This window comes from Zingiber officinale, chromosome 9A (assembly GCF_018446385.1).
Source record: "Zingiber officinale cultivar Zhangliang chromosome 9A, Zo_v1.1, whole genome shotgun sequence".
Taxonomy (NCBI): Eukaryota; Viridiplantae; Streptophyta; class Magnoliopsida; order Zingiberales; family Zingiberaceae; genus Zingiber; species Zingiber officinale.
In genome coordinates this window covers 101,784,741-101,795,497 of record NC_056002.1, presented here as the reverse complement: position 1 = coordinate 101,795,497, position 10,757 = coordinate 101,784,741, and the positions used below count along the sequence as shown (strand labels likewise).

General features: G+C 36.2%; 3 protein-coding genes across 4 annotated transcripts; 2 read left to right on the top strand and 1 right to left on the bottom strand.

Annotated features, from left to right (window-relative positions):
* Positions 1 to 295: 295 nt before the first annotated feature.
* On the top strand, positions 296 to 3,173 carry LOC122020578 (E3 ubiquitin-protein ligase At3g02290-like). Of its 2 annotated transcripts, XM_042578554.1 has the most exons (6): positions 296 to 535; positions 973 to 1,168; positions 1,846 to 2,005; positions 2,081 to 2,335; positions 2,457 to 2,566; positions 2,841 to 3,173. In XM_042578554.1, exons 2-6 carry the CDS (start codon positions 1,073 to 1,075, stop codon positions 2,865 to 2,867), a joined length of 648 nt encoding a protein of 215 aa, XP_042434488.1. In that variant the 5' UTR covers positions 296 to 535; positions 973 to 1,072; the 3' UTR covers positions 2,868 to 3,173. The 2 variants fall into 2 exon arrangements, with proteins under 2 accessions (XP_042434488.1, XP_042434487.1); XM_042578553.1 differs by having other exon boundaries at positions 1,846 to 2,335.
* A 1,416-nt stretch (positions 3,174 to 4,589) lies between these two features.
* Positions 4,590 to 5,447, top strand: LOC122019396 (protein BIG GRAIN 1-like B). Its single transcript, XM_042576867.1, has one exon. The coding sequence runs from the start codon at positions 4,590 to 4,592 to the stop codon at positions 5,445 to 5,447; it is 858 nt and encodes a 285-aa protein (XP_042432801.1).
* A 765-nt stretch (positions 5,448 to 6,212) lies between these two features.
* LOC122021741 (PI-PLC X domain-containing protein At5g67130-like) lies at positions 6,213 to 10,352 on the bottom strand. The gene is made up of 8 exons (XM_042579894.1): positions 10,198 to 10,352; positions 10,001 to 10,117; positions 9,584 to 9,721; positions 9,401 to 9,499; positions 7,830 to 8,133; positions 7,307 to 7,530; positions 6,866 to 6,952; positions 6,213 to 6,488 (listed from the first exon to the last, which is right to left on the bottom strand). The coding sequence occupies exons 1-8, from the start codon at positions 10,282 to 10,284 to the stop codon at positions 6,453 to 6,455; spliced, it is 1,092 nt and encodes a 363-aa protein (XP_042435828.1). The 5' UTR covers positions 10,285 to 10,352; the 3' UTR covers positions 6,213 to 6,452.
* Between the last annotated feature and the right edge of the window lie 405 nt (positions 10,353 to 10,757).

The following is a 10,757-nucleotide window of genomic DNA, read 5'->3' as shown; positions in this document are numbered from 1 at the left end:
TCAAATGGATTTTTGCCATGATAAACTTTGCTACTGTCGAAGAACTGACTGATCTAGGTAATACGAAAACTTAAGGGAGATTTATAAAATATTAACACAAAATTATCAGGGCTTATCCCCTCCGCTTTTCCGTCCTTTCCATAATTCCTTAATACTCCAAAAACTTCCGTAATTTTTGCGTCTCTGGGCTGATCTAAGTAATGTGAAAAGAATAGGGTGATTTAGAAAAATAGCAAAACATACGGGGTATTGTTTGCATAAGTGACAATGGTAGGGGTTTAAGCTCTGTACGCTTCGCTTTTCCTTCTTTCGAAGGACGGACTTCGTCTCCGGCCGATCCTAAGAACCCTCGGTTCCATTCCGATCCCTGCTCTTCTTTGTTCTCAAGGATTCGCTTTCTCTGTGGGGAATCGGATTCGGCCTTCGGCGATGGATCGCTCTCCTATCGCCGCACCATGATCGCGTTTCTTCAGCGCTAGCCTCCCTGTTTGGGTTTGGATTACTGCTGCCTCTCCGGCAGAAGACGAACGCTGAGGTTTTGCCTTTTTGATTTACGCTCTTTACGATTAGAATGAGACTTGGGCGTTGAAGTTTCGTTTTCTTTTTTTCTTCTTCTCCCTTTCTGATTTAGAGTTTCCGCCTTGCTGATATTGAGCTGTAAAAGGAACCATTTTGATTTCGGATTTGTTCGATTGTTTCTCTTTTTGTATTCCATGCACGAATCGATCAATTAAGTTTTGTCTCACGAGGAAGAGTTTCTTCGTCACCGAATTGTGGTCGAATTTACATTTTTTGTTTTCCCTTTACATTTGTGAATTTTTGCCTTTTTGATTCCCATGGGATTCAAAAGAGCTTGTTCTTACTTTTCTTCTTCTATTTTTCTTATCTCTATTGAAATCGAGTTTGGCCTTGAAGCGACTTCAAATGACTTTGTTGCGTGTTGCTTGTTTCTGAAATAACTGTTGTGTTCAGATTGCAGAAATCACCGTATCGAATCGCACAGTTTATTTTGCCACCCAAAAAAGAGACCAATTTAGGTTAAATCCACTGACGGCGTTTGGGATCTGAAGTTATGGGTTGTGTGGGTTCTTGTTTGCGCGAGAATAAAGTGGAAGGACAAGAACATCGAAATAGAAGACGTAGCTTCGTTCAGCTCGTTGTTGACATGGTATGTTTCTTGTAATGTCTTCACAATGCTGTTTCTCTTAGATTCATCTGATCACTGATTCTAATTTATTTTTTTCCAAAAAAAAAATATTCCTCTGATATAATGCATCTATGATCATTCTATAATGCAGTTCATCCCTTGAGCATTATGCAATGTTTTGTTAGTTCACCTTATAGGACTTCCTCCATTTTAATTTTAAATTTCACTTCGATCTATATTACTTTGTTACCATATTGTTACATAGATTTTAAATTTCTATGATCATTCTATAATGCAGCTTGAAGATGTTTATTGAACTATCCAGGTCTTGGTACAAATATAAACTACAGGAGCAAAACCTGATTAAGAAAATTAGGTACAATAAAATCAGAAGCTAATCCACTGTTGGTGATAAAGATTGCTCTTCAACCTTCACATAAATATATGATCCAAGAATATAAAAATATTGTTAATAAGATTTTGAGTATGTCATTTGGCACACTCATATTTGGGTAGTGAGGCTTACTATAGGCGATAATCCTATCAACATATAACTATAAGTCTAAACAGTTATAACAAATCAAACATAAAACATTTTCTGGATACACAAATAGACTTGATTTGCTCGCCTTGGCCAGATCTTTTTGTTTGATCTATCACTCCCGGAATTGTATTACTGACCTATGTGCATTATGTAGTATCATTCATTGTTCCCTAGCAGAGAACGAGTCGTGCCTTCAGCCGAGCAAGGGCTAAATATTGGAGAAAATAATGCTGCTGTTCTTCTGTCAAACGACAATCCTAGAAGCTCCCAACCACAGGCTCAGCAAGACAGCCTTGTGTTAGGGCATACCAAAGGTTCAGCTGTTGCTTTAGATGTGCAAGGGAGCATTCTTCTTTCTTCTATTTCCATAATGCGAGTCGATATTGCAGATAATACTGTCTCTCCTCTATTGAGCAATGATCCCAGAGGCTCCCATTCACAGAGACAGAATGAAGATCTTGTGTCAGGGCATGCAGTAATTCCAGAAGGTGTCCAGAAATCTGTATCAATCAGATACGAGAAGGGTACAAACACTCAACCCGATCCGAACTATGAAAATGGATCCATCTCAGGGAGTTCACAGATGTTACCCTATCTTTATCTGTCATCCGACGTTGAAGATTCGTGTCCAATTTGCCTCGAGGGTGAGTTGGAACACAAAGATCAATAGACATGCATGTTTCATGGTCATCCAATTTAGTTTGCCTTCCATATAAACTACTTGTGATTGCAATATCAAGTAAATGACGTTTCATTTGTCTACAGATTACACTATCGAAAATCCAAGGAGTACTTTGCAGTGTGCCCATCAGTTTCACCTTTGCTGTATATATGAATGGATGGAGAGAAGCCATGCCTGCCCATTCTGCAGCAAGGTAACTGCTACTTTCATAACCACACTTTCAGTAGTCGATACCTTGAATAAGAGAGATGGAGAGAAGATCGAAGGGGGGAATATACATAGGATTCTAAACATGATCTAAACCTATTAATTCTAGTACCTATAAAGAGTGAGATCAAAGCCAGTGAAATAGACAAGAACTTGGTAAAGCAATTAGTGTACTCCAAGACAAAATATATCATCTTGTTTGCTGTCCTATTTCCTTGCACCTTCCTAATTCCTTTATTTTGTTGCTGTTTTTTCTCCAGATAATGCTATTTAAAGAAGACCCCTGATCTTGTTTGTGGCTCTCTCTACTGATCAGCCTTCCAAACTGCTAGTTCTACTGTGAATGAAAATGAATGATTTTTTTCATCTTCTTATCTCTGGCTGTATATTCCTTGTTCTCCCTCTTTTGAAACATTTTATCTGATATTTTTCATGGATCACTTGTCGATCAATTATGATTTAAGCAAATAGGTGGTATACTGTCTGATTTTATGTTTTGGTGAAGAAAAGTGTCTTATCAAATATTTGATAGGAATGGGAGCTTTTCTCTTCCATTTTGATCTTCATTTATTTTGATATTATTACTAAGAACACAAAACAACCTTGATATAGAAGATCTGGCATATTGAGTTGAATAGTGTAATATTTATTATTTTTCAGTATTTTTTGTTTTATTTATTATCAACTGTTGTCATCATTGTACAATGAAATTTATTTATTTATTTATTTTCTAGAAAATACTTGAATTCTATTTTATTTTATTTTTTTTAAAAAAAAAAGAAGTTTTGAGAATTGATTTCTAAATAACATTTATTTAGCTGAATTATTAGCTAAAATTTCAATTTTAGCTGGATAATTTTCACTGGATTAAATAATTATTAATATATTTTGTATCAATTTCACTGTATAAAATTTTGTAGGAAGAATCTGTTTCAAAAAATATTTTTATTTATTAACCTTCACACATATTTCCATATTTTTTAAAATTTCGTTTTCTTTCTATTTTCTGAATTTAAAATAAAATGCAAATATTGAGCTATGCTAATTAATTTTTAACATATTTATATAATAATTAGAAAAATCAATATAGGGAAAAACAGATCATGTGAAGGGGAAGAACACCATTGCCATGATCCATGTTCTTGTCGACCTCATGCAGACAAAATCAGCAAGCAAGACCTAGTGGTCCAACCACAAGGCTAACAGATCCAACCGCGTGAATACATACTTAAACCTCTATCCGATCTCGTCTAGACGATGCCCCCTCCTATATACTAGGACCCCCCCTCACGCTAACTACGCCTTCCAAAAGACTTTAAATGCCCTTCACAACCGACAAGTTCTCATATCTTTCTAGTCGATCTGACTCACTCATCGGAAACACCCCGATTATAGAACCAAGCTGACTCGACCCACCCGACTTCACACAGACATTGCCTCTAGTGATGCAATCAAGAGTTGGCTGTGGAGCCAGGCAAGGCAAGGAAGGACAGCTCGAGTTGCACAGTTAAGAACAGCTTGAGTTGCACAGAAAAGACAAGTATGGTTTTGCAGCAAAGCAAAAGTTCTGGCTGCAGTTGGATGCCGTGTGCATTGCTGGGACTGCACGACAAGGAAAATAACTCAATGGAGATAAGGGCATGAACAGTCCATGTTTCGGCACTGTACAAGACAAGACATTAAATGGAGAAAAGGAAAAAACCAGAGCTACTTGTGTGCACTGATGCTGCACTCACTTCACTAATGCCTCTCTGTGCCTGCCCTAATGGAACAACGATGAAGCTTCTTCCATATATCAATCACAACAACACTCGTGCACACTGCACACAACTTTTTTTAAATGCACATGCAGACTAAAACTTAGTTTTGGTGTCAATTAATTGTAATGCAATCTAGTAAATAGTCTCCCTTATCCACCATTAGTTCTTTAACAAGAACCGATCACCACAAAAATGTGTTATATATACCCATGCAAAGCAGGAAGGACTTGCACTGAGGGATTTCCAAACATGAACAAACTTTGCGAGCATGAATTAGATGAACTGGATGTGTTCGAGGCTACACAGTATTTCTACGGTGAGGTCGAGGCTGGTGGATTGATTGGCTTACATGGTCCCAGCTTGGCAGCTGAAGAGAGGGAGGAGGAGTCGAGTGGAGTCCAACAGAGAAAAGTAGATGAGGGGCTGGTGATTGGAAGCAGTAGTTCGTTATCATCGATGGTTAAGGACAAGAGGTGGAAGCAACCTCGGTCTCCTGGTGCCAAGCTTGTGAGCTATCTCAACCATTTCTTCAATCGAGTCGCTTCCAGCAGGAAGCTCAAGTGCTTGAATCCCAGCACGAGCACCAGGGAAGAAGAAGAAGAAGCTAAGGAAGAAGACAAATGGATGCAGAAAAGCCTTGCGGCGCAGAGTGAGAGTAGTAGGAGTAGAAACAACACCTTTCCCTCTCGAAGAAGCAAGAGCAGCTTTGGTTCCAAACCCAGCAATTTCTGTGGCAGCAGCAGCTTTGCGAGCCCCAACAGCCAAAAGGGGATCGCCGAGAGTGAATTTGAGACATGGGGAAGCAGACTCGGTGGTGCTAGGGTTGAGAGTAGGTGGGTGCTTAAGCCTGGTAGTGAAGACCACCACCTCACAAGAGATTGGTTCCATCAAGGCCACAAGTTGCCATTTTCAAGGGCAGCCAAAGAGTTTACTCATTTTGGCAGGGTTAGGAGAGAGGAGATCAATGGTGATGATGATGACGATGAAGATCTCTTCGAACTGAAGGATATTTATACCCAAGAAGACCTCTCAGATGGCTTGCCTGTCTTTGCAACTACAAGTATTGCAGTTACCAAGACGAAGACAACAATATCAAGCACACCCTAGGCAATGAAACATACTTCTTCTCTATAGATTTACTATGCTGTATTAATTTGTTTCACCTCTCTCTGCTACCTTGAGGCAATTATCTAATGGTAACTAAGATTTGTGTGAGCTAGGTTTCAAAGGCAATTAGCTAATGGCTATGTAGACACATTAGGGCTTGTCATGACTTAATAAGTATGAGACCATATGATGTTTTTCTATTTGAGAATCATCTAGAAGGATATAATAATGTTTCTATCGATATGAAGTATCACATATAATTTGGGCATAGTTTTGTGTACCACTTACTCTCAGCATTCCAATAGCCTTAGTTTGTGAGTTCTTGAGGTGTTATCCTCTCCTAATGTACTCACTGTAGTTAGTGAAGTTTCATAGAGATGTGGTGGAGGTCCCATATGTAGTTAGTGTTTGAATTTTCTAACATCTGAAATTCTACTACAGATTGTTCCTCTCACAGTATCTAACAATCAAGCAAAGATGATACTTAAATATAATAAATGGCTACTACTCCAACCTCAAGTTTCAAGATTTTCTTCAATTATTGCTGAAACAACTTAATGACACATAAATTGATCTTTTTGTCTATCTAAATTGTCCCATTATACAATAGCATAAATTTGTATTTATGGGAGTTTGTCCGCACATAAACATATTTATTATGACCCGGACCCATATATTTCTAAGACCTATCGAGATTACTTTGAGATCCCGAGTTGTAAATAGCCACAAAATTGTTGAACTCAAATTGCCTTTCTTTTACTGGCCTTAATTCACAACGGATTCATTCATGCATTTAGTTCCTCAAAAAAATATTACAGATGATGACTGACCTCAATATGCAACACATTGCTTTAAATAAATAATTTGATAATATTGCAACACTAATTTTGATTACATAGCTGTTATTTTTTCTCAATTGAGATAGAAAAGAGGAATTCCATCTTATACCGGTCAATCACCTTGTGTAGTTCTTTGATATACAAGAGAGGAGTGTCAGCATTGCTGTTATGGACCACCGCAGGAACTGGAAGTCGACCCAGCCTACATGGACAAAGGTAAAAGAAAAGGCTTAATACTTTCTTTTAGTTACGCAAATTCTATACTTCTGAAATCAAAATTAAAAACAGTACAATACTTTTCAATCTCCTAATATTTCATTTAGAACAAACAATTTCTAGGAGCATTTAGTATATGGACGTATCAAGAAGGACCTTGTGGTACAAGCAATTGAAACAAAGCAATATGTTTGCCCAAAAATTTTACTTATCATCGAGTGAAATTCTAGAGCATATACTCAAAATTTTACACAATCTATAATTTTATTTTTTACTTTGTCAAGGTTTCTTTTCATATGTAAGGGTTATTCCTGTATTTGGAACTTGTACAAAAATCAGCAAAAACATAATTGAAGATCTTACCGCGCATGAATGCACATCATCACATCCGCATAGCAACCTCCCGTTGAGCATATCTGTTGCCTGAAATGCTCCTCCTCCATCGCTTCTCTGAAAATGGGTTTGATATTTAAAGTTCTCAATTTTGTCATCTCCTTTCTTTTAAACAGTTCTATCTACCAGATATATGGAACTCTTGTGGTCATAATAAATTCATTAAAAGCTCAGGTTAGGATGCATCAAAACGATTGCAAACCGCGAGTTAATCTAACCACATGAACCTGATGGATGGTATTCAAATTTACCAGAGTAATTTGACAAGCGCAGTAGATTCTAAGAAACATCTCTTGATGCACTTAATTATCAGATTATGTAGTTCAGATGCTCTTTATGTCTCCTTGTGGTTCATGCTTAGTTGATGTCTACCATGGTGTTATCACAATATACAAATGAGCAGTAACTTACCTTGTAAAAATCAACAGCCACAAAGTTTGACCAACGGTTGCTAGCTGCACCATGGCATGTATTTAGCATATCAATGAGTGCCTCGGAGTTGTGCTCACATGCAATTGGCCTAACTGGTATTGAGGGGAAATAGTTAACTAGTACAAGAGATTTGCTCGTGTCATTTAGAGGAGCAGATTCAGCCCGATTGAAGCATTTCCCAGCTTCCATGCCATCATTTCCATCTACAGAGTTCCAAAGAAGAATATAAATAAATTGTAGATCAAAAGTAAAGGATATAAGTCACTATTTTCAATATCATTTAAGGAGACGTTATCCTCAGTGTAAGGTGTATTAGGTTAAGTGCACTGAGAACAATTATACAATATTTCCATACACGTATGCCCAAAAGAAGAAAGATGTGACAGGAAATGCAAAACTCGGTAACAAAGGAAACCATTCACAAAAACAAGACAATTTTTCAAGATAATGCACATTGCATTATTTTTCAAGAGCTCAATCACATTTTCAATAGGATGCTTACACTGGTTTTCCACCATGTAGTTCCACTGGTACGCTATCCCTTCTGTATCTTGCTTAGATCTGATTGATGTAAAGACAATTAAACGCTGGTTGTTTGCAACCATGTCACTTACTAGAGGCCAGTCCTGGCCATTCTGGGGCATGTTGGAAACTGGGAACCAGTACTTCATCAATCCTGAATCGTTGAAAAGTTTTGTTAATCCATTTGGAGTCTCAACGTAGTCTTCTAAGATCAATGTGACAATCTCTGATGGGTTTGCAGACAAGAATGCCTCAATTTCCTTCATAGTATCTATAGCTGGTTCCTGGACAAAAATGTGTCACTAGCTTTTTCCTTGAGCAGATTAAACAAAATTACAGTAAAAAATAGTCTGTTATAAGCACAGCCAATTATGAGTTCATCCATTTCAGACGGCCAATTTTCAAGCCACAAAAGACTAGTCCAGTTAATCTCGCATGATACGATATAATTTAGCAATCAATTGAGTTACTAACGTGTTTGTATATGTGATACACATATGTACGATTACAAAAAAAATGTATATATTGGACCAAAAGAGGAATTTGTATAATATAAAATTGACCATAGAAGCTCTTCAGTGCCATCGATTAAATATGTCTATCAACACCTTGGAATCAAACTCATACATCATAAATTTGAATGATTCCGGGTAGTAGAAACAGATGAACTTTAGTTTCCAAAATATCAAAGAAAAATACACAGTTATTAGCAAACACTTGCTACCTATATAATTGTTATAAACAAGTTATAAGTCCACATTTTATGCAGTCAGCAAATTAGGCAAAGCAAACTACATGCCGAAGACTAACAGTAAGGAAAAAGATTTCTGAACAATGTTTTAATTTGGTTTGAAGTGTCATGGGAATATTAATATTTCATAAATTATTGAGCAACAATTATGTGTTCAATATGATTTGTAATCACTGAACAATAAATGCTTTTATGGATTTTATCTTGTTCTACCATAAAAATGTAAACAAATGTTGGAATGCAGTTGTTGTCCAAATTTGCATTTGTATGAATTTGGAAAAACAAAGTTGAATTAAGTAAAACTAGATGATGATTATTAGTTGAATTTGGAAAAAAAAACTTTCGTATTTTCTCTTTCCCAATTTTCTACCAAGGTAAGAATCTTCATAGATTGGGCAAGAAACTATTAAATATATATTATTCTATCATGACTGTCTAGCATTTTGAAATATGTCAGTATTGAAATTGTATGTTAAATATTAAACATGCTATGGGTAAAACATCTAAATAATATGCAATAATAATTGTATATTACTGAGATTATTTCATATAAATATTATATTTTTAATATATTCTTTTCATAAATAATTTTACCATTTTATTTTTCATTTTTACTTTCGATTCCACTTCAGAGATTTAGATATATGATAGAATAATACTCAAATTTTTTTGACCAGTAGACACCAATTCCACCATTTATGGTTAGCAAATTGAAAGATGCAAAGAAATGAAACAAAGGAAACTAATAAACAGAGAATAGTTGGGTAATATAATGTCAATTTTTTATAATTCATACTTACAAAAGCAGTAAAATCACGACATTTTCCACCGTTTGAATGGCACAACCATATGTCATCTTCAAAGTCATATGTGTCTAGCATCAAAGCTCTAACACCATTCTGCGTTGAAGATTTAAAACAAAATACTGTCAGAAGAAAACTAAAAAGACAGCAACAAAAAATTCAAATATATTAGAGCCCTACGTTTAATTGTTCAGTGACACTGTCCTCTTGATTTGTAAATGTAACTCGTGGGACTCCAGTTCGAGACGGTTCTCCAACAATAGCAAAAGAATTGTGGGTTGTGAGATATGCATACTTATTGAAGGGCAAGGAATTATTCTGTGTCAGATAAACCAAAAGAAGAAACCTGTTAGCTAAAAGACATGAAATCGTACAATAAGTTCATTTTTGGAAGCTATTACAAGCCATGCCACTTCTATCAATCATCACTTCACAATTTAGGCACAACTAATTTATCAAAACTTATCCTAGAAACATGAAGATTAGCTTGAACAACAGTTTGTGGGTTGCAACGAGCAAATCGTAAACCAAACCAACAAACAACTAGTAGAAACATTCTATAATTAGTTTAGCAGTAATTGATGGAATTGAACATACCACGATCTTGAATTCATCTGTTGCCGTATACCGGACACACCTCGAAGCAGAGAGGCCGCAGGAGAAACAATACAACCCTGCCTGGCAATCACTGTCCGAAGAGCACTCCTCAAGAAGCTGTGCAAAAATTTCCCCCAAAGATAAAATTGTAATCGTTGTTCTTCTTCTCTAAAAACAACTAGGGAAACTAAACTTGCCTGGCATTCTCCATTGGAGCAGGCGATTGTATTGGCGATGGAGGCCATCAAGATGAGAAGAAGGAAACTGCAACTGAGGAGACCCATTCTCGAAGAGGCCGCAGTTAGTTTTCGCCCTCAAAAGCGATCATTTTCTCCCTAATATATAGGAATATAGATTGAGATTAGGCAGTGTGAAGACACAAGAATTAATAGTTATTTATGTCTTAATTATTAAAGAATAATTATTATTAGAAAATAATTATTTATTTCTTAATTATTAAAGAATAATTATTATTAAAAAATATTTATTATTTTTTTAATTTATATATTTTTTTATTTTCATTTGTAATGGTATTTATATATATATCATATGCTACCATTAATAATATACGTAAATTCTATTGTCAATATGGTATCAGAGCTCTAAGTTTAACGGTAATCTTTTTTTTCTCCATAATACCTCTCAGCCGTCTTCTACAATGGCTGTCGTCGACGATATCAACCATCGGCTCCAGCCACCTTCTACAATGGATGTCATAGACGACATCACCCGCCGGCTATTTCTCATAAATACTCCT

Bases quoted from the DNA above. Each gene is read 5' to 3' on its own strand.
- LOC122020578 (XM_042578553.1), top strand. From the start codon at position 1,073: ATGGGTTGTGTGGGTTCTTGTTTGCGCGAGAATAAAGTGGAAGGACAA. The intron at 1,169-1,845 runs GTATGTTTCTTG...TGCATTATGTAG, and splicing joins TTCAGCTCGTTGTTGACATG to TATCATTCATTGTTCCCTAG. The intron at 2,567-2,840 runs GTAACTGCTACT...TTTTTTCTCCAG, and splicing joins CCTGCCCATTCTGCAGCAAG to ATAATGCTATTTAAAGAAGA.
- LOC122019396 (XM_042576867.1), top strand. From the start codon at position 4,590: ATGAACAAACTTTGCGAGCATGAATTAGATGAACTGGATGTGTTCGAG.
- LOC122021741 (XM_042579894.1), bottom strand. From the start codon at position 10,284: ATGGGTCTCCTCAGTTGCAGTTTCCTTCTTCTCATCTTGATGGCCTCC. The intron at 7,531-7,829 runs GTAAGCATCCTA...GGAACTCTGTAG, and splicing joins CTACATGGTGGAAAACCAGT to ATGGAAATGATGGCATGGAA. The intron at 6,953-7,306 runs GTAAGTTACTGC...ACCCATTTTCAG, and splicing joins TGGCTGTTGATTTTTACAAG to AGAAGCGATGGAGGAGGAGC.